Raw genomic sequence first — 23,559 nt, forward strand, 5'->3', positions numbered from 1 at the left:
ATAGTTTTTAGGGCTCACATAAAGCTATAAAACACCATAAAAAAAAGGCCATTTCTGTGCAGTGAGTACTTAAACTTCTGGTACTTTCCGTACATTTTGCTGATAATACCTTTGTACTTTGACTTTTGATTTTGAAGGTGCTTGTAAGCCTGTGGTGCTGCTGCTTTTACTGCTTTTACTCAAGTAAAGGCTTTGATTGCTGTCACTGGAAATACAGTTCAGATGGTTGAGTAGACTCAAAACACCTCTGGTTAAATTCCAGTCAGGGAAATCAACAAATTCGTAGTTTAACCTCTGGTGTTCATTTAGCCGAAGGTGGAAAAGTGTGTGTGTGTGTGTGTGTGTGTGTGTGTGTGTGTGTGTGTGTGTGTGTGTGTGTGTGTGTGTGTGTGTGTGCGTGTGGAGTTTAAAGGACTTCTACTGATATTTTCCTCCAACAAGAGGAACATCAAGTCTGGCAGAACTAGATGCATAGGTCACTATTTTCACAGTATTTAAGAGATTTGACAACTTTTGGTTGGTAAAGCGTCGGATACTCCGGAGAGATGTCTGTGTTCACGCGTTGTCCTTCTGAGTTGCTGCGGTAGCGCTTTTATTTTGCGGGTCTATGATTTTCCTGCCATTTCCTAAAAGATTTCCAGGAAAACATTGGTTTTCATCCATCACTGGGATTTGTATTTTTCGAAATCACTGGTCTAAGAACTACTTGGATCTTAGCGGCACCACAGCGTAGACATATTCTCTTACCTGGAAAAGTCCTGCGTTCAAAATTTTACCGGAGTAAAAGTACAAAAGTTTTGGCATCAAAATACATTTAAAATACCAAAAGTAAAAATACTCATTATGCAGAAGGGCCTGTTGGACTTTAATGAGGCACTCATGTACGTATCACTTTAACTTTGCAGCTGGTAAAGGTGGAGATCATTTTAACTACTTTATACACTGCTGGGTATTTTAATCTATAATAAAACATCATCATTTCTTTGTTTTATCCTATTTTATGTTAAATAGTAACTAGAGCTTTAAAATATATGAGGTTGAGTGTAAAGTTCAACGCTTCCCTCCGAACTGTAAACGCAGTGGAGTAGAAGTAAGAAAGTCAAATAAAATGGACTTTCCTGAGTGAAATACCTCAAAGTTGTGCTCAAGTGCAGCACTTGAGTACTTTGAAACGCTCTCCTGCTGAAAAGGTCCCTGTCTTTTCTTATGCATGTTCCACAGACCGAATTGAAACTATACTGATGACAGTTAGTACCCGGTTATAGATCAACAGAGGACATTTGGTGAAGATCGGGGAAACGAGAGACCCCGTCTGTTTTCCGGTGCTCCCACGGTGCCCGACGCAGCCCACGGTGGGGGGTGTCCGGCGGTGTTTCCACGCTGTTCTGTCCTGCGATCCGCCGCGTGGCTCTCGGGACGAACGTCTCGGTCCCGCGCCTCGACCATCGACCCAAACACACCGGGTAAAACACGCAACCCGTGGTCAGCATTAAACGCATTCAGTATCATTCCGGTGTTCTTTTTTTTAAAAGTTCTAATCGGTATGAAAGGCTTTTATTTTGATAGCCCTGTCTGACAAGGATGGGACAGAAAGTTGTTTTTGTTATTAAATAAAGCCACGTGAGTAATTTTTATCACCTCTGGAATTTTTTTATAACATGTAAAAATCTGACCAGTTATTATATATATATATATATTTTTTTTTTGGGTAGTTGTGGGCGACTATGTTTATTTGGAAAGAATTAACGCACTGTATGGTTAAATATTGCGGCTTTTACTTTGGCAGGAAAAACAGGAAATGCTCCGGCCCGTTGTGTCTAGCTTGAAACCGTAAAGGAAGAAGGGGGCGTGTCGCTATGCGTTAGCCCGCCTGCTAACCGAGAGCTAAAGTTATACTTTCACTTTGTGACGCTCAGGAGTACCCTTGCTGGGACAAGCAGAGCTTCCTGGAAAACGAAACAAGAAGCCGTCGTTGCCGCCTCCGACACTGTTTACATCGCAGATGTAGGTATTTAACCCCTTTCGGTGGCGATATTGCCAACTCGTAGCCGGTGGCGTGCAAAAGTTTTGCTAGCCGTCAAACCCTTCAAACACGCAGGTAGCGTCGTTTCACCAACTAGCTTTAGCGGCTAGCGCCCGCTAGCATGGACGACGACGGTGGCGGCGTCGGCGGCGGTGGACACACGTATAATGAGGAGAGGGGAGCGGAGAAAATGATGGATGACTACCTAAAATCATTAGGTTTGCATCGGAAGAAGATAGCCAAAGATGGTTCGTGCTTGTTTCGAGCTGTCGCCGAGCAGGTAAAGTAATACAAGTAAAAAATAAAGCGCTAGCGTTAAGTTTCTGATTAGCTAACAGAGCACAGGTGACAAGCTGGGCTTGGTCAGTTTGTTGCACTAATGAAGGCTAACAAGTGTCTAATGTTAGCCGGATAAAAGTTCGAGTAAGTACTAATATCGTCACCGGAGTCCCAGAGCTAATGGTAAACGTCTTTAAAACTTTACACTCATAAACACTTAAATTGCGACTTTTTATAATGGAATTCTTAATGTAATGTTGATAAAGTGGTATGGGTTGAGTTACAGAGCACAAGTTTTAAAAACTTGTTTAACAGGTCGTGAAATTTATATATAAAATACTTTATATCTACACTCAGTTGTCAGTTTATTAGGTACACGTAGGTAAAACTAATACAGTCTAATACAACAGTCCTACAATAAGTCCTCCTTCATGAAAGTTATGATGTTCAGCTTTTGTAGAAATGATCTTACAGAGGTGTGAGGATCTAGTCTGTGGTGCTTTTGAACTGTACTGCGTCATACAGATTTTATCTAGCTTACCTTCATTGATATGCATGGGGTGGACAAAATATTAGAAACACCTGTTGGTAGAATGCATTCTAGTTGAACAGCAGCACCAACTGCAGCCTCCACAATGACGATACCAGTTGAAGCAGCACCTCCTCTCAAAACAGATTCATCACGAACTGAACATTATAACGTTTAGAAAGGGAGGATTTATTGCAGGAGTTCTGTATTACACTGCATCGGTTTTAGCTCCTTGTACCTGATAAAACTGACCACTGAGTGTACATGTCGGTGGTGTAACGCCGGCTGTAATTGGGGCCTTTTATATTAACGTTGCCCTTTGACCTCTTCCAGGTGCTGCATTGCCAAAGCCTTCATACTGACGTTCGTGCCAAATGCGTGGAGTTTCTGAAGCAGAACAGAGACAGCTACGAGGCGGTATGTACACTGTGGGCACATTCGACTGACCCCGAGCATCCTGGATGTGATAAAAGCAGCCAAATGTTTTGTTTTGGATTGAAGAGGGTTTTTTTTTTTTTTTTTTTAAACTTAAGTGGGAGATGATGATGATTTGTTAAAATAACAGAAGCATACGCAGCTTTGTTGCAACTGTACCTGCGTTCGGACAATGTACCGTCAGTGTGTTTGGAGCTCAGTAGTGAGTCATGTAACTGATTTTTCCCACCAAAAGAGACTCTCACCAAACACCTTTTACTCATTCAAAGTACTCTTCTGAGGCCACGTCATGTTGGTGCATGCACATAATCTTCTCCTGCTCGGTTTTACGACGACTTTGGACCAAAACTAAGTAGAATATTTAGATTACATTTCTATATACAGTCTCTTTGGGCCAGAACAGTTTCTCTCTAACTAATCTGATAAATCCCTCTTTGGAATTGATTTGAATTCATGTGGAATAACATAAGAAAAGCACAGAGAATCGGAGTGACATATTGAAATATTATACTGAAGATTTCACAGTTCTGTGAATGTAGAGAAAAAAGAAGAGGGAACAAGACATTTATTTATCTTATGTGTAAGATATTTGGAGCTGAAAGAATTCATCGATGCATTTGTTTGTCGATTAACAGAAATTTCACTGGCAACTATTTTGATAAATGATTAATACTTGTCATTATTATTAAAATTATTGTTATATTATTAAATATTTCTCATACATTCTCAGATTTCCCGCTCCTCAGATGTGAGGACTGGCTGCTTTTCTCTGTTTGACATGAGAGTAAACTGACTAGCTTTGGGTTTTGGACTGTTGGATGAACAAGCCAGGCAATCTCTTACTCTTACTCTGAGCTGTAATTGATCATAGGTAAGAAGAGAAGTGTATAAACAAATCACAAAGAGACTGTGGGGTGAGATTGCAGGAATTGTTTTTGTGTGTGTGTGTGTTTACCTGAGGCTGAACAACAGGAGGAGGAACTGAAAGCTAAAGCTCCTGGTGTTTTTTATGACTCTGATATAATCACACCGTCACAATGCCTCACCTCACGCTAGAGCAGGGCTTTAATGTCCCGGTGGATATATGTGACTCACAGGCAAAATAGTTTTTAAAACACGAGGTGTGGTTGTAATGTCTAAAGCTCAGTGTGTCATGTGGCTGCACTGCATTCTGGTCTTTTTCCTACTGCTGAGGCTAGAAATAACAAATTACTCAACAGAATTAATTTGTCCCTGTGTGGCTGGTAATTGTCCTCCTTTCACTTTGAAACCAAAATCAAGCAAACTTAGACATGTCTTTTGAGCTGTAAACTAAATGATATGACTGTACGGTGATTAAACACGTCAGTGCTGGTGTTGACGTTTCCTATTTAAGTTATAAACATCTGCATTTCATGGGCTGAAAATGGCTCAACGCGCTTTCTGCTGTTTTAAATCATCACAACCTTGCAAGGCCAACGCTGACACAGAGTCAACCATTTGAGACTTAGCTACATCATGAAATTTATACCAAAAAAAAGAAAAAATGAATGCTCTCTAATCAGAGGTGGGCGCCCCACCTCCTCCAGGACCCGTCCTTGAGTGGGAGTCTGTGAAACTGCGCTTATTTGCAAAGATATACTGATAAAGACTCACCATTCACAGGAGCTATTTTTATTATTTATGTATTATTTATTTATTTTTCACAGGAGTTTAGGCTAATTTTTTCGAACCCTCTACTTAGTATTTTTCAGCTTGGCTTTGGTTCGGACTTGTGCTTTGACGGCTGTAGAAGCGGCACCGGCCGGCAGCCTTTCCCTTCAGACCCTCCTGTGGCTCGCCGGTGGCTGCAGGCGGCAGCAGGTCCCTCGACGGCAACCGGCATTTTTCATGGGAGTGCTATTGTAACTACACGTTCGGCTCCGAGAGCTCCGGCTTCGGGCATCACAGGGGCTGGAGCCAACGGCTCGAACCGATACGGCTCTGGACCACCATGGTCCTCCACCGCAGTGTGGTCCGCTTCAGGTGCCGCCCCCGTTTCAGCCCCTTGCCCACGTTTTAGCTTTTTTTCAAAATTATGGAGTGGGTGGAGTTAGGCTCGGAACTTTAAAGTTTGGTAACACATTTTCCACAGTCAGGCTCCACTGAAACTATCTATAAAATATAAGAAAAGAATGAAAAATGTCCATCAAAATTTCCAAAGCCAGAGATAACTGCTTGTGTTCCCCGACCGGTACCATAGAACCTGATGATATTCAGTTTACTCTCATATATGACAAAGGGAAGCAACAAATCCTCACAGTTGTGAAGCTGGAATGTTTTAACTCAAGAAGTGACTCGACCGATTAACTGATTATCAAAATAGTTGCAGATAATTTTTCGGTCAGGTTAAAGGTTAAGCCCGGTGTTATTTTAAAATATTCTTGTCAAGAGATTGCACGAAAAGACCAAAACCAACAATGTGTTTGGTGTTGTTGCTGAAGACAAAACAAAAAAGTTCCTGAATGTTCATTTTCATTTTTACTTTTATTTTTTTTAATGGGTAAGTAATTTCCTGGAACAGCCAGTAGTTTATAGCAAACATACTCAAACCTGAGGAGATCTAAAAGGGGAAGAACGTAGAATATCATCAGATTTATCTTTTAACCCCCCTTCATCCACCGTCGAGGTACAAAAGGTCCAAAAAGGCCTCAGGTATGAGAATTGTTTTCTTTATCTGGGTTGTTTGTGCTCACTGGTGTTTATTGTTTTGCAGTTTATTGAAGGTGACTTCGAGGATTACCTGTGCAAGCTTCAGGACCCTCAGGTAAACCACGGTCACTGCTGATCCAATTTAAAGCTCAAAATTTGGGTCATTTCTTTGTTAAATCTTTAACCTCAGACTTTGTTTGCTCAGTGATTTAATGAAACTATCGCTTTCTACTTTAATCTCCATACTTACTGATAAATGAATTAGAATTGATTATGCAGTGAAATCATTTTTGTGTAAATGTGTGTGTGTGTATGTATATATAATGTACACACACACACACGTTAGTTTTTTTTAAATTTAAATTTAAATTTTTTTGTTCTTCAGCAATGGGTGGGAGAAGTGGAGATCAGCGCGTTGGCTGTCATGTACAAGTGAGTAAATTGTGCAATAAAGATTAGAACCTGGCTGATAGTAGAGTTTTGAGGCTGATGCCCACATTGACATTTATGACCGTACAATAGATGATAAGGTATTGAGTCTCATTTTACATTTTTGATGAGAATCCCTCAAGTTAAATTTGGATATTAAAGAATTGTGACCAAGATGAACAAGACATTTTTCAGTTTGAAAAGATAAACATGTCAGTGCTCTCTGGTGGACAGACTCTATTTTGTTTCTAAAGTGTCTTTAACGTATCTTTGGTATATTTCTTTACTGACATCTGACATAAACCAGTATATAGATACCAGTATATGTGTGATAAATTGAAATCAGCTGATCGGTCGTCTGAGTGTATCGGTTAGGCTCTTGTTGGGGTGGGACACGGTTTAAAAATGTCCACAGAATAATGTCCCTCACACAGTTCGAACAGTCCACTGTACACCACCTTCTTTGAAATCAAATTTTAAACCACTTGGACACAAAAAATTATTTTGCAAACATACGAACAAACAAAAACATGGAAGTAGACCCGTAGGTTAAAGGATGAGAGGTCTGGGTTTTTGTTTCTTGTTTTTATTTTTCCACTACGCTCTATAGTGTCCTCATGAAATAAAAAAAAAAACCCTGCACACAGTTTCACTTACTACGGGTATGATTTGGACGTTCTGATGGGCTTCCTCAGGTATACGTACACACCCCATGCTGCAAGATGATTAGTTAAAAAAAAAAACAACCTGATATTAATAATAAAATTTTAATCAGGTCTACGTTACATGCTAGGCTATACTTAAGATAAAAACGTGCCTTTTCTTATATTTTGCAAAAGTTGCCCTGCCCTCTGATGCAACCTGTCTCACATTCATGTGTGTTGAGAGGTTAAAATGTGTTTTTGTATTGGAATCCCCTGAACATAACTCCTCCTGTTAATGGACCACAGGAGAGTTGACACTAAATGTGAGCGTCACTAGACCTTTTACAGAGGGCCTGAGGCTGCACTGATTTTTAAAGCCCCTTGAGGCAAATTTGTGATTTCGGGCCATATGCTGCATAAGACCAAATATAAGACAGTATTTTTATCTGGAAATTAAGTTAGAAAAAGTGGGGGTCAGCTTATATTCAGGGACTAGACAATTATGTGTTCACAACATCAGGTATCCGTTCTGGAGGATGGAGAGGGGACCAGTGTAACACGGTCTTCTGCACACAGTGCGGAAGTATTAGTTGTTTGTAGCAATAGCAAGTGTTTTCAGTCTGTTTTAAGTGAGTCCGGTAATAAACGGGGAGCCGACTATGGAGCCAGGAGAGACTCAGTAGAGTTGTCAAGTTCGTATTGTAGCATCACTTACAGGTGTGTGGTAAACCGGGATTTCGTCTTGGTCTCATTGTCTCTCTGTAGGAGGGATTTTCTGATCTACCAGGAGCCTGGAAGACCACCCGTCAACATCACAGACAACAACTTCAAGGAGAAGGTGAGACCGAACACATCCAGCTAATGAAACAACATTTAAACCCAAATTCTTCAGCTTTTCCATCTTTCTCTTCCCACCGGTGAGTCCATCGCTTCAGGTGCACTCTCTATTTTGCATTTCCAGTCAGGATCGATGCCAAAATTTCCAATGACACTAAAAATGTCAGGCTGAATTTTTGGGTAAACTTTTAAAATCTAAAAAAAGCGGAGTCATGCAGTCCAATATAAACATACCGACAGTAAATCTTATCCTTGTGAAGCCTTAGTGCAAAGTTTTTGTTGTCACTGTCAACTCTTACCAATTTTCAGGTTACAGACGTGAGACGTGTTTGTAATATTCTGTCCTCGTCATTTCATGTGTCAGCCGCGGTGATGTGTGCTAATTATGTTGATCCCGCGACACGTGAATGTAGAAAACATGTAAAAACTCAGTCACACTGGAACTAAACATCAAACTCCGGTTAATCGTGTGCTAACGGCGGAAGGTGTAGTAGTGTCAGCTCTAATCGTAAAGAGAAAATAACTGTAACAAAGTCGAATGAGAAAAGAAAAGTGAAAAAACAGTGCGTCCTTAATACAATTTACGTTAATACATCAGGAGTGAGGAGAGAGATTGGCCCAGTTTAGTTTTGATACAGTAAATATTGGCTCAGAGTTTGTGATTGATTTTCTCTATATGCTTTTAATTTGCTCCACTAGTTCATTTCATTTACCTGTACTTTTCCCTTTTGCCTCCCATTTCTTCTTACTACATTTAAAGACCTTGCTCTCAATACTCTAAATACTTGGCCTTTTCACTCATTATTTCAGGAGGCAAAACACCTAATAAAATAAATAAAATTGAATCCAGGCCCAAAGTAAATGTTCATAATACATTTCCCTTTTAGCACCAACTTTTTTTTTTCTCTCTCTCTCTCAGGTGCAGTTGTGTTTTCTGAATGGGAATCACTACGACAGCATTTATCCCATCAGCCACATTAAGAACGCTGCTCTCTGCCAGTGTGAGTGTTTGTGATTAAATTCATCTGGACAGACGCTTCTCAGTACCAGGCTCTGGACATCGTGGTCGCACCTGAATGTTTAAGCTCTGGCGGCTACAGCTGGGCCATGACATTATTATTTAATAATAATTTATACAACTATATGGCAAATGTATGCAAAGACGGTCAAATTGTTGTTTATTGCAATAATAATACTCAAAACGAGGCACTAAAGTTTTTGTTTAATATGAGTGGAGACATTTATGTCTGTATGATATAAATGATTGTGTTGAGTTATCGCCCGCACCTACTGGTAGCTTGAATTGGATACCAGCACCAAATAGTTAACTGTAAAACTGCAACTAATGATTATTTTCATTAATGACCAATCTGATGATTATTGTCAAAATTAATCGACTCGTTGTTTACTCTCTAAAATGTCAGAAACAAGTATGTATATGAGGTCGTAAAATTCCTTGTTCTGTCTTAACGGTGCAAAGCCCCCAACGTTTTCAGTTAACTGTCACATATGACAAAGAACAGCAGCAGAATTGACATATTACAAAATTTAGCATTTCTGTTCATAGCTTTCCTGGAGCAGTTTCAGCCGTAGTTATCTGACCTTTGAGTTTATATCAGGCGACCACGAACTGTGTGGTTTTTATTTTGAAGTCCAGTAGTAGACTGAAGTAGACCCTTTACACTGAGCGGCATCATTATGACACAAAGTAGAGTCCTGCACCGGGTTGGGTTGGTCTGAATGGGACATTATGCAGAACAGCGGAGAACCTCAGACCAGCCATCGTCCAAACCCTGCTTAAATACAATCTGGATGAGTTTTAAAGTGAGCTACTGTATCACCTATGTGCTAAGTTGATGTTACTGGTATGGTACTCTGCGGGTTTGCAAAATTGTACCCGTGCGGGACTCTCTCCGTGTGATCCCTACTGTCATTTAACTCATTTCTGGCAGAGAAAAACAAAAAAAACAACACCCCTTCTGCTCTGACTGTGTGTCTCCTGCAGCCATCCTGTACGAGGTGCTGTATAACAGTGTGTTTAAGGTGGACCGGAGCTCTCTGGGCGTGTGTCAGCGGATCGGCCGGCCCAACGACCTCCTGAGCGACGACAGCATGGCCGCCTGCAACAGCAGTGACGAGTCCGACTTGGACGCAGTCGAGGCGATATGGTAGAAAACTCATCAGCTTGAAAGCGTTTTTAATTTTTTTTTATCCTACATAAGAGAGTTGTCTTGATCAAGTGTGTTTTGGCCCTGACCCCGATTGGAGTCCTTCAATATTGCGAATCTCCTGACATCAAGTCCCATCTGATACTTATATTCACCTAAATGTGGATTAACTATGCATCAGACGCACTGAACTAACAGCTGAAGCTACGAAATTCGGCACACCTTATTTTTCTTTAGCTACTTGACCTAAACACCAAAGGTCTTGGTGCAAAACTATTAAGTTTATAAGCTTGAATCATCGATATGATACGAATGGAGGTTTAACCCCTGAAATTGACGTGAAGCGATCACAGAGAGAAACTGTGTTGGAGTTGTTTAATAATTTTCCCGGGTTTTGATTGGCTTTATTTTAGTCGATACTGATCCATTAAAATGTTCTCAGAGGTCATAGATAAACATCAGTGCACAGGTACATAATACCTGACTTATGCATTAAAGCTATGGAGGTTCTGTATATGAAGCGCTCCATGACGCCGTAGTGACGTCTTCCAGCATCTCGTACTAGCGTGAAGCCTCGGTGTGAGAGGACCGGTAGACCAGACGTGCGTTCACGTATTGATTGACAGCCGTGAGCGCCCACCCCTGACTTTCGCCTTCTCTGATTGGTTAGAAGGGCGAGGTTTGCTCGGAAACACTGCTGCCAGGCTGCTCGATGAGTCTGGGTCACAGAAGCACTTCTCCACCTTGAAATATGTTTTGAGCATAGTACAACTAAAAAATATTAGAGCAAAGTAGATACTGTAGCTCTAATAATGTTATTATTATTATTATTATAATAAATTATTATACTAATTTAATCACAGTACAGTTTCTGTGTTTAGTTGCTCTTTTTGTTTACTTATTATGTAAATAATATTTACTTCCTCATTTGCGTTATTACATTGCTCTTTGCTAATCCACTGGCATTTTTTACTTATTTGAAATTCCTTACGTACTCACTCATTTTATAATTACCTGGTTTGCTGAAGTATTTTCTTGCATAACAAGACTTGCTAACATGTTTTTGTTTGGCTTTCTGTAAGAGAAAAACACAGGAAAACTATGAAACCACAACACAGCCTCGTGATGTGTGTGTTTTATGATACAGGGTGGAAAATGGAACAAGCACTTCTTCTTCTACAAGACACAACAACCAGAGCCAAAGGGTAACACAACCACACACACTGGAGGCAGTAAAAGCTGTCAAACTCTGTACATACTTGCTTTCCTGCCTGATAACACTGAATAACTTTGTCTGTGTGTGTGTGTGTGTGTGTGTGTCAGGGCCGTGGGCGTGGTCGCCAATTGCCCGAGAGGGTGAGACGTTCACTGAACCCGACTCTGTTCAGAAACGTAGAGTACGACGTCTGGCACAAGACGAAGAGAGGTAACACGCAGACGCGCACAAAAACACAGCTACAACTCTTTATTGGGGCGGGGCGGTGTATTGAATTCATTCAAACCTTTTCTTTTTGCGGGACGTGTAAAGTGTCTACACTGTGAAAATCCAGTTATCACAAACTGCACAAAGGTTTATTTTCAGTCAGAAATTAACGCAGATGATATTTGACTGTATTTGCTGAAAGCCCTGTTAACTGTGACGCCTGCCAGTTGAATTCAACTGTCACATCTACAGAAGGAATAGTCTGAACAGAGGGTCTACGTGCCGAGGCCGATGTCAGGAAACGCCGGCAGAGCAGATGAATTAGTGTGTGGTCTCTTCTGCTCTGTGTGTGCTTTAACTGATGATTAAAGTGGACATGTGTGCTCCACGCAGCTGATGCATCTGGATAACCTGTGTTTTTAAATACGCATAACGACGTCTCAATCATGTCTTGGTCTTTCTGCATTTTTTTTAAGGAAAAAAAAAAATATACAAATAAAAATAAATCCAGATTTTACTTTTTGGCGATATCTCCCGGCTCTACTCTTTATTAACCTGTTACCAGACGCCCCCGTTTTTGTGCACAAGCCCTAAAATAATGTACCTGAAATAAAAGGTTGTTGTTCTTCAACCCTTTTGGTTACAGTCACAACCCTGGTCTCCTTTGAGAAATGAGGATATTTTAAAAGGTTAAACCAAGTTCTTCTGAAACAAATAGCTGATTAATCGACTGATTTATGGACACACAATTTATCAGTCGAGGTCCAGACATTAGCTACTTTCAGCTCAAACGTTAAGATTTTCTTGCATTTCAGTTTTACAAAATCAGTCGGTTTAAAGACGTCATTTTGGGCTTTGGTGACTTGTGATGTGCAGTTGTCAATATTTTCTCTCTTATAGATTAAACCATAAATTAATTAATTATAACTGGATTTTTTTTTGTTGTCCAATTTTTCTTTCAGCTCAACAGAAGATGGACTACTGCATCGCTGCTGGGATGCAGTACACTGTAGGAGACCGCTGCCAGGTGTGTGTGTGTGTGTGTGTGTGTGTGTGTGTGTGTGTGTGTGTGTGTGTGTGTGTGTGTGTGTGTGTGTCCAATGTAGCTTAAATTCTCATTTAAAGTCTGTTTATTTGTGTGCATATTTGCATTATTCATTTTCGTGTGTGTGTGTGTTGGTGTGTCACCTGTAGGTTCGGCTCGAGGGCAGTGGACGGAGCTATAACGCAACCATCAAGGAAGTGCCTCCCAACAACAACCGGGTGATAGTTTACATAGAAGAACTGGGCAAGAAGTGGGTCACACTAACAACACACACACACTACTCTGTGTGGTTTACTGATCTCGGGTACTGACACCCAGGCTCTTGTGTTTTTTGGTTTTGTTTTTCCTTCCAAAAAGGAAACTAGTAACAGTAACGTGGCTCGCTCCGTCTTATCTCCAAACACGACTGACGTGCTAAACAACTTCGCTCCTGCAGTAGTGTCTTTTTTTTAAATAAAACTCTGAAGGTTCACTGTTAATGAGATGTAACGTTGGAGTCTTTCTGCTTCATCAAACATTATTAGACATGCAGGCAAGGCAAGGTTAGTTGTGTAGCACATGTCATACAAAAAGTCAGTTCAAACGCTTTACAAAAACAGCATAAAAACTTCGATGTGCAAATTAAAAGAATATGAAGTGTTTTGTTTTTTTTTTTTAATTTAGAAAGTTAAATACCGAGACATAAGTTAAAAATATTGAACCTGGATTTAAATGTGGTCAAAGTCGGAGCGAGTCTAATATCCTGCGGAAGATTGTGCACGGCTAAATGCTGCGTCTCCATGTTTAGTATGTGATCAAATGTACTCTTTCCATGCAAACGACCTCCTGGGGCAAAAAAGAGCTGAAGACGTCTGTATCTACTGTTAGAGTAACTATATGGAATAAATCTTTGGCAGCGCTAGCTAACCCACAGAAGTCATTACCACAACTTCTGGTTAAAAAAGTAAAGGCTTACCGCTGCTTTCACATTCAAGTGGATTTATTGTAAAGCACATGGAGGAACTGACGAAGTGTCAGCAGTAGCATTATGCATGTCAGCTCGCTTAATGTGACTGTTACGCTTCAAGTTGACAATCGTTTGTGTATACGTGTGTGTAGAAATGTCTCCCTGTGGAGGGTGCGTCCTCCCAGCGAAGAGAGCAGTTGGAGCATTGTGGTCAACAAGGACAAGAGGCTCAGCAACGGATATGGAGGTAGTGGAAAAACAAACACAGTTTAGCACACACACACTAAACACACATATATAAAAGTTTAAAAGTGTGTTGACTGGTGCAGATGTACTAAAATCACTTTCACTGTCTCTCTCAGACTGGGAGGAGAGGGGTAAAGGCCGTGGCAGGGGGAAGCCCGTCCCGCCAGCCTCCTCTGTTTCCCAGGCTACAGCACCGGGCTCCAGTGGGCGTGTGCAGAAGCAGCACTCGTGGCCCCCACAGGCCACCGTAGAGGAGCAGGGAGGGGCAAAACCCAGCAGGTTAGTGTGTGTAGACAGCACTTCTACAGCAGCTGTAATCAATAGGTTTATATTAACAGTGGATCAAATGACTACTTGTAAGTGAAAGGTGTCACGCTTAGTGACGAACCGACAGATAATTATCACCTGACTAATCAGCTCTAAGTGTTTTGGGGTCTTTCAGCTGATTCTTGTGGTTTTGCCAGCAACTTTACTGCTCCAGTTCACTCTCACCGCTCTCATGGCGTAGTTTTTCGGACGCAGCAGGCAGCAGTTTTTCAGAGAAACAACTGTAAAAAGCCACTGTCCACAACCTGCTGAGCAGCAAACAGCAGACAGACACAGCCAGAGACCAGCTGGTGAACATGGTGGAGCATTTAGCAGCTAAAGAGCCAGAGATTTCCCTCAGGAGCTGGTGGAGACCAAAACCAGAGCTAAAAGAGAGGGATTACTGGACTTAGATTCAGTATGTCAATTTAAAAGCTGATGATATGTCAGTGTAGAATCAGTACTCATCAGTTTTTGCAGGTTTAAGCACATCAACCTGAAACAATCAGCTGGTGGAATGAGAAATCAGTCAACAGTAACAGCTGATGGGAATAACGATCTAAAGTCGTGTTCAGTTCATCTTTGATCTGGATTTCAGTACGAGGCAGCATAAAATATTCCTGCTGCCTCGAGACCTTCCTCATCAAAGACACACACTAGGAAATATTGTTAGTGCTCTTAATTTTAAAGGTGTCACATGTGTTGTAACGTGTGTCTGTGTTTCTGTAGGAAGTCTATGAGCACGGCGGAGTCACCGTTGTTCGGTCTGACAGAGGAGGAGCGTTTGGCCAAGGAGGAGGAGGAGAGGAACGTGGCGTTGGTGGAGATCCAGCTCAGAGACGAACACAGCTTCCCAGCCCTCGGGGTGGGTTAAAAGGCACTGACATGGGGTCAGATAGGCTTATTTCATGACACGTCCTCCCTGGTTGTAGATACACCTGTACATACTTCCATGGTTACGTGCTTATTACATCCTCTGGAGCGAAACGAGAGGTTTTAGTCTTGTTACACTGTGTCTGAGTGTGAGTAACTGCCTTAGGTGTGTTTCTAATTCCCCCCAGACTGGGACGCAGGGCGATGGAGGGAGGAGGAAGGGAGGAGAGAAGAGAAGATCCCAAAGAAACAAGACGGTGAGTGGGTGATGAGACCCAAACAGCCCCGAGCTTGAAAAATCTGCAAAGGTTTGTGTCGTTTCAGGTGTTGTGAGGGTAATGTTTCCTCGCGCTGAAGATTATGATGATGAAAGATGCTAACAGTCCTATGACGTGCATTTCCAAACACGGTGCATCAGCGGCTCTGTTGGCCCTTTTCACAGTGAAAGAGGAAACGCATGCTTGAACTCGAGCCTCAACATAACCGAGGAGGAAGGAAACGCGATAACGCACACAGTCCTCTCATGCAAAAACATTTCTGTCTTCCTTTCATAAAACTTATACCTTTTTCTGTGAGGTAATACGACAGTTCCGAGTCAGATTCTCCACACTACACCAACATGCTGAAAATTGCTCATTTCAGCCTGAAGAATACCACCTGTTCACTTGGAGGTCTGTGTTGGGGAGTAGAGCTGGATATCGTCCCTGATCTCCAGATTCGATTGGATCTAGGGTCACAAAGCACGGGATTGTCTTCATTCGAATCTTGATGATTGAGTTGCATAAAGTGCTTCTCAGTTTTTCCTGGGAGCTTAAATTTCTATTACATTCAACAACCGAGCGACACTGCTGTTTCCTTGAATATAAAATTGTGTAAAGTCAAAGCGTAGGCTAAATTGTGAACACATTTCCTGGTTATAAATCTGTGGACCAAAGATTTGTTTTCCTTAGCAAATGCAAAACAACTAAACATGACACATTTACATTTTTTTCTTGGGTCTACATCATTGTGCATATTTTTAAAAAATAAATGCTGTCCCATTCAGTTACACGTCCACTTAAATGATCACTTTGAGCACAGACGAGACAGAAAATGAAAGTCTGCAGACGGCTGTTAGCTAGCGTTAGCTCCTCGGCAGGGACAGACTGAATAAAGTAGAATAAAGCAGGATCCACACACCATTCACTGGAGTTCCACGGTGTCATCATCTCATAGCCAGAGATAATAGCTCTTCAGCAAACACAAAATGAGCTCACCTAACTGTGTTTGTTTTATAGGAAAACTCCACAGGGTACATTTGAACTGAAAAGCCACATTAGGAGAGAGAAACCCTGGAAAGTTTTTATTTGAAAGCTACAGATCAGGCACTTTTTCCGTCCACTATTATTTCTTTGTCTTTGCTTTTATAGAAGAGTCCAGTCGAAGACGTCACAGCAGCGTCTCCCCCTGCTGGTGAAAGACCCAAATCCCCACCACCACCACTCGCAACCACCACTGCTGCTACTGCGCCTACTACAAATACTACTACACCCACCAGCCCCACCCTTCCTGCCGCAAAACCTGCTGCTGCTCCGTCTGCAAACTCTGACTCCGGTCCAGCATGGCTGAGCTCGCTCAAGGCTTCGACGCCCAACATAAGCACGGCCACCGCAGCATCAGGCTCCGCTTCCAGCCTCACGCCCGCCTGTGCTGCCCCGACCGCTAAAACAAACCCACAGTCTTATGCCTCAGCTGCCGGAGCTGCATCGAGTTCTCCTCCTCCTCCTGCTGCCGCCCCACACACTAAACCCTCTGTGACGGGTGGTGCTCTACCTCACTCCGTCCCGTCCTCCACCACTGTCTTCCCCCTCCTCACCCCTGTTCTACCCGCTGCTTCATCACCCCCAACTCCACCTGCCCTCTCCTCTTCTTCTCCTCCCCCTTCCTCTTCCCCTAAACTCCCCACCTCCTCTTCTTCCTCACTTCCTCCTAAATCGTCTGCCTCCCCTCCCCCTCCCTCTTCAGTACCACCTCCCACTTTCATCGCTCCCATTGCTCCCTCTCCTGTCGCTGCTCAGGGCTTCCTCCCTCCCTCCTCTCTCCCCCGTTCCTCCCCACCTGTCACCTCTCTCCCCCACTCCCCCAGTCCACCCTCCTCCTGCCCCTCCCCTATTATCCATCATGCTGATCAAGTCCAAGAGGCTTCACCAGGTCCAGGACAAACTCCAAGTAAGTAATCTGTCAGTCAGACTTAGATTTTTTTTTTTTTTTTTCTAAGATTAAAGTCAGTTTCATTTACAGCACTGTGCAAAAGTTTTAGGCTCAGAAAGTGAGGATGCTTCCAAAAATAATGTCATACAAAGCCCAGCAAAGAGAAGTAACAGGTAAAGTTTTTCAGGATCTCAGCAGGTACGTTGTTCCAGCATCTTGGAGAACCTGCCTCGGTTCTTCTGTGGATTCAGTCTCAGTGTCTCCTGTCTCTTCATGTGATCCCAGACTGACTCCATGATGTTGAGATCTGGGCTCTGTGGGGGGCCAGACCATCTGTTGTGGGACTCCTCGTTCTTCTCGTCTCTGAAGACAGTTCTTTATGACTCTGGCTGTGTGTTTGGGCTCGTTGTCCTGCAGCAGGATGAACGTGGGACTGATCAGACGCCTCCCTGATGCGACTGATGATGAACAAGAATCTAAATATCGAAAGAGCCTAAAACTTTTGCGCAGTACTGTTTAAGCCCAATATCACAAAACAAAGATTTGCATCAAGGGACTTTTATAATCTGTACAGCATATAACACCCTCTGTCCTTAGACCCCTGATACCGATAAGGAAAAACTCTTAAAATTAGGAAACAAAAGTGGTCAAATTGGTGTTTCTGTTGTTGAGTAAATACTCTCCTCCAGCTTAAATACTGGCCCGATCTGACAGAAATGGGGTGTCAGTGATGAAAATGAGGCCCGATAATTTGTAGTGTTATCATAACGGAAGACAACTGATTCTGCATCTAGACCGGCGAATAAAAGACAAGTATGTTAGTGGCTTCTTTCATCCAGTTTGACGACTGCCACCATGTGTTCTGTGACACTTCAGATGCCACGATTGACCTTTTTTATGCCTGTATTTGATAGCTGATAGCAGAGGGGGATGAATGGGGAATGACAGGCAACAAAGGTCCACAGTGGGACGCAAACTGGGGGACAGTGCGGTTGGTGCTCCAGGCCACAGGAAGAACATTGTCAAATCTTAGATGTCATAAAACTGGACATCAAACCTCAGGCGTCAAGCATGAGGTGTCAGGTCTCAGGGATCGGACAAACTTGGCGTCAGAGTTAACGTGCCAAGAAAATACGTAGGTTTGAGCGTCTGCTTTTCAAAATAAAAGCACGTTTGACACCTGAGACGCAGTACCTGAGGTCTGATTTCCAGCTGTAACACACCTTGGATTTGACGTTGTTTTTCCCGCGCCCTGAAGCTTTTTAGTCGGAGGATGTACCTAAAATGTTTATCATGCCTCCTACCACCTTTGCACGTCATGAAGGGTTGTGATAGGTTGGGGTTCAGTGTATCAGACGAAAAACTGACGCCTGTGGCGGACGAGGAAGAGCAGGTCGTCAGGTCGATTTTCACAGGGTTTGTCGGTTCGATCCCAAGCTCCTCCGGTTCGCATGTCAGAGTTTCCCCGGGCAAGACGCCAAACCCCAAACTGCTCCGGATGGTCAGGCCCCTCGCAGGACAGCGGGCTGCCATCATGTATAGAATAAGAGGCAAATCGTAAAGTGCTTTATTCCAAAGCGCTTTATGCTGTGAATTCAGTTATTTACATGAGATTTTGGCCAAGTCACAGCGGGAATTTAAGGCACCATGATCGTCTAATCTGATTTAATCGCATTAGAGGATCCTGGGATTAAGCATCTAAAGGCCTCTGTAGAGCTTTGTGCAGGTAATATGACTCCTGGTCTAACCGGTTTTATAATTTCCGTGTCTTTTCTCTCTCTTTTTTCAGGTTCTTTGCCAAATTCTGGAGGCTCTGAAACGGCCTCTCAGGCCTTCCAAAGCCAGACTTCTCTGCCCCAGAACCAGAGCCAGATCCCTGTGTCCCAGACCCCAACCCAGGCCTCATTGACCCGGGAGGATCTTCAAACGCAGCCTTCTCCGCCGAAGATCCAGGCTCAAAGTCAGGCTTCTCTACCCCAAAGCCAAATCACCATGCCCCAGATGCAGACAGAGGCCCGGTCCTCTCTTATCCACCTCCAGCATCAACCTCAGTCCCTCACTGAAGTGCCTCTCTCTCTGCCTCAGGACCAGTACCCCCCGCAGTCCCAGTCTGAGATGGTCCAAGTTCAGTCCTCCCACCCACCTCCAGCAGCTTCCTACCCCAACACCTCCCAGGCCTCAGTCCCTGCCTCTGCCCCTGTTCAGCCCCAGCCATCAGTCACTCATGCTCACCTCCACAGCCAGCAGGCTCAGCCTCCTCACCCCTCCCAACTCCCACATCCCTCCCTCTCTGTCTCCGCCTCCCCGACCCACGCCTCTCTCCAAACCCAGACCCCAAATGTCCAGAATCAAACAGAAGCCCCACACGCTCCAGCTCAGCACCTTCATCCTCAACCCGAGTCCCCGGCTCATCCTCCCTCCCAGCAGTCACACCCTCCTCACCACTCTCATCAGCCCCAGTTACTCTCTGCACATCCTCCTCCTCCACCTCACCCCCAATCCATCCCAGGAGCTGTTCCTCTGCAGATGCTGTCCCAGCTCTACCAGGACCCCCTGTACCCTGGTTTCCCCCAGGGAGAGAAGGGCGACATGGCCCTGACTCCACCCTACTCCTCCAGCAGGTCAGGGGACGACCTGCCCCAAGGTGACGAAAACTGTGATTGCAGTTTTTATGTCGATATTTTTGAGATGGTAGTTTTTGTTTTTTTCCCTTTACCAGACACTATTACATTAAGCAGTAAATCATGTAGATATGTACAATAACTGAGAAAACAAAAAACATTTTGCAGAAACGGGACCAAAAGCAGTGAGTGAACATTTTTAAAGTCTAGTATATATATATTAGTATATCTATGTACCTGCTTGTAGCACCATTGTATTCAGGATGATAAGTGTTCATTTGTCTCTCTCTCTCTGCAGATGTCAGCATCTTGAGGTTTTTCTTCAACCTGGGCATCAAGGTAAGACAACAAACTAGAAGAAACAGGTTTACGATGAAGCTTAAACCACCGACTCAAAACCGGCTTACAAGTGGTGTGTGATACGGATCTGGGAAACAGCTGCAGTTTGGAAATGACCTCAGTTTATTTTTGACATTTCTATCCTGCAGTTTTTCTCTTATTGGCTGTTCTGCAACCGTCTGATGTTGCTGCACTTGACTAAAGCCTAGAGCCTTTAACTACGTCTAACTCTTACTGGTACCAAAAGCAGAAACTGAAATGTATCCCTGTTCTGCTCTCATCCCTCCAGGCATACTCCATGCCCATGTTCCCCCCCTACATCTACCTCCTCCCCCTGCAACAGGCCCACACCATGCACCCCAAGGTCCCCTCCCGCTCCCCCTCCCCTACGCCCCACTTCCCTCCCTCCAACGCCCCCACCATGCACCAGGAGGTGTACCCTCAGTACCCTCCGACTTCAACGTCAGTGCTGCCTCAGTATGACCACCAAGCCCCAGTCACTGAACTACCCCGTCCCAGCGAACCCTCCTTCAACCAGGCCGGGTACCCCATCACCCAGCCTTCGCCCCACAGGATGCCCCCGCCCTCGCTGCCATGGCAACAGCACCAGATGCCCCCACCCAGAAACTCCAGCTACCCGGTTGGGTATCCCCCACCAACTCCAACATACCCAATTCCCCCTCCTTCATCTAAAGGGTACCACCCAGGTCAGGGCCAAGGACATCTGCTGTACCCCCCAACCATGCCTCCGTACCCCCCATCCTCTCTAGGATACCAGTCTTCACCCGCCCCTGAAGAGCTCCATGTGAGTCAGGGGGCGATCGAGCGACTTCAGCCGGCCAACGGAGAGACAATGTCTTCACACAGGCCCGGACGAGTGCCTGGTCCAATGGAGGGTCCTGCTGCTGCTAATGTGGCTAATGCTAACAACAGCAGAACCATGATGGTTCCTGGTGTAAAAAGTTTTGGTACGTAGACGTTTTTTTTTTGATACAAAATAATTTAACAAAATTGAACATTTCAGGCTACCAGTCAAATCTTTTTATCTGTGATGTAAATTATTAACAAAAGCTACAAAGGATTTCTGCGTCACAAAGTCCCTAAACTTCAAACGGTTTCTGTTTTTGCCACCAGGAGGAGCCAAGGTACAGAATTTCTCAGGGCAGCTTTTAATGTAAAGTTTTTTTCTTTTCCATCAGCACCGAAGAAGGAGCAGGGGGAGAGTTTGGCCAGAGTGGTGCTGCTGGTGGACCCGCCGATAGTACGGACCAGCACACACACACACACACACACACACACACACACACACACACACACAAACAATAATAAAGAAATAAATGTAGGAGTAGAATTAAGCCAAGTTAACCCCGTCTCTCTCTCTCTCTCTCATGTCACCAATGTCCCTGTCTCCATGACGACCATGAAGCCCAGCAGCACCACAGGCTCTCCATCAACTCATGGCATCATCTCCGGCGACGGCGGCGCCTCCCATGTCTACCGGGTCCACCAAAAACCACTGCACCTCAACAAAACGTACATCAAAGTGGGAGCGCCAGAGCCCGGCAAGGGGGGCTACCTGCCGAACATTTCCGTGGCAGAGGCCCTGTCCGTGGGCTGCAGCACAGAGGACAACTGGGATGAGATGGAGGGATTCAAACCGGGAACCCTGAGCTTCAGAGGGCAGAGGAGGAGCCTCAGAGGAGGAGGGAGAGGGAGGGGGGTACACAGAAGGCGTGGAGGAGAGGCAGGGGCGGGGTTTAACCATGGCCAGTTTGGCCCCTCCCACAGAGGGCAGCGATGGTAAAAAGGCTACAAGCTGCCTGACAATGAATGGAGTTGGACACAAAGTGTCTTCTTTTTTTCGCCTGAGGTTGTTTGGTTTCAACACGTTCGTAATCGCACTTTTTTTTTCTTTCTCGTCGCCACCTGGAGATGGGGTTGGTGGATCGGTCGGTCGTAAAATATCAGTCGACTCTGTAAACGCCTCGTTGACACGTCGTCTTCTGCTTTACGCTCTGGGTCGGAAGAAAAAAATCATAACCCCCATTCATGTGCTCCACTGCATCAGAGTCCTCCAGCTCATTGTAGAAACGTAAACACTATCAAGGTCATTATAATCTAGCAAATTAGCATAGCATGTTAGCAAGCGCAAGTTAAGACATCATTTTACATTTCTCGACACTTGGAGACATGGCTTTAAAGAATGTAAGGGTGTGTTTTGAGTAGGGCTGCAACAAATAATTATTATCGCTCAATCAGTCCGTTTTTTCCTCGATTAATCGGTAAGTCATTTAGTCGAGAAAATGTCGCAAAATTGTGAAAAATATCTTTTGTCCAAAAACAGTCAAAAACCTCGTTATTGAGTTTACCATCTTAGAGGACTAAAGTAACCAGAAAATTTTTACAAATTTTCATATAAAAACGATTAATCAACTGTCAAAATAGCTGCCGATTATTTTTCGGTCACTCGGCTCATCGTTGCCTAGAATTTGATGGGACATCTCGTCGCATTTTTCTTCAAAGGAGTAGTTTTGACATTTTTGGGAAATTTTCACAATTCTGCCGAGGGTCGATCCCACTCTCGCCTGTACGGTAAATACGATCCTGCAGCTAGCAGCCAGTTAGCTTCGCTTAGCATAAAGATGAAAAACGGAGGGAAGAAACAGCCCAGGCAAGAAATAATCTGGCACAAAACCACGAATTGTCGTTATTACGCTTTAATTTTTGTACGGATTAAACAAACAGCTAGTAGCTGGTTAGCATAGTTTAGCACATCTGTTAGCACCGCGGGCTTAAAATGAAACCATTTTAAGAGGCTTAAAGCAACAAAAAATCGGATTAAATCTGATTTGAGAACAGGTTTAAGGGTTGTATTGCTGCTATTGTATTGCTACAGCAATCAAACTGTGTGAGTGGACTTGGTTTAGATTTTTATTTTTTAACTTTGTGTTGTTACTGCTGGTTTCTTGTCCCTTCCCTCTGTGTAGTTTTCATGTTGGTATGTTCTTCTTTCTGTGTTAGTTTTTCTACTGATCGGCTCCAGACTCCGTAGATATTCAGTGCCTTATGTTTTCTAATTTTACCGTCTTATGTCTTTTTCTTCTGAGTTTAAGGAACACTGCTGTACAGAAAAAAGGCTGTTGTTGTCTGTGTGACTGAATTAATAAAAATTTCGGTTCAGATGGTTCTGTTCTCGGTTCTCTGGTTTAATCTGAACTAAATCGTGGAGCCGGTCAGTCAAGGCTGAAATATCTCAACAGCTGTTGAATGGATCGGCTCAAAGTTCGGCGCAGACATTCGTGTTCATGATCGTGTCCATGATCGTGTCTTTGGTCCTGAGCCGAGATATTGTGGGTGTGCTGCACTTCAGGTTTTGTAATAGACTGTAGGGATCCTAACTTTTTCCTCTAGCGCCACCGGGAGTTTGACATATTGACAAGTGTTGTTTTTTTTTCCCCAGACATTCATGTTCCCCTCAAGATGAATCCTAATAACTTTGCGATCCTCTGTAGACGTAGCGATAAGTCTAAGTAAAAAACACATATTTGTATGACAC

The 23,559-nt window shown here is 43.7% G+C and overlaps 1 protein-coding gene across 2 annotated transcripts; it reads left to right on the plus strand.

The window, feature by feature from the left end:
* The first annotated feature begins 1,819 nt into the window (after positions 1-1,819).
* otud4 (OTU deubiquitinase 4) lies at positions 1,820-23,183 on the plus strand. Of its 2 annotated transcripts, none has more exons than XM_040141042.1 (21): positions 1,820-2,303; positions 3,165-3,248; positions 6,001-6,051; positions 6,322-6,368; positions 7,775-7,847; positions 8,766-8,847; positions 9,852-10,014; positions 11,162-11,219; positions 11,338-11,440; positions 12,400-12,464; positions 12,632-12,732; positions 13,581-13,675; positions 13,791-13,953; positions 14,710-14,845; positions 15,042-15,110; positions 16,263-17,061; positions 18,833-19,687; positions 19,963-20,003; positions 20,293-20,971; positions 21,203-21,264; positions 21,394-23,183. In XM_040141042.1, the coding sequence occupies exons 1-21, from the start codon at positions 2,145-2,147 to the stop codon at positions 21,805-21,807; spliced, it is 4,299 nt and encodes a 1,432-aa protein (XP_039996976.1). In that variant the 5' UTR covers positions 1,820-2,144; the 3' UTR covers positions 21,808-23,183. The 2 variants fall into 2 exon arrangements, with proteins under 2 accessions (XP_039996976.1, XP_039996977.1); XM_040141043.1 differs by having other exon boundaries at positions 1,821-2,303; positions 21,430-23,183.
* The last annotated feature ends 376 nt before the right edge of the window (positions 23,184-23,559 follow it).

This window comes from Xiphias gladius, chromosome 12, assembly GCF_016859285.1.
Source record: "Xiphias gladius isolate SHS-SW01 ecotype Sanya breed wild chromosome 12, ASM1685928v1, whole genome shotgun sequence".
Classification (NCBI taxonomy): domain Eukaryota; kingdom Metazoa; phylum Chordata; class Actinopteri; order Istiophoriformes; family Xiphiidae; genus Xiphias; species Xiphias gladius.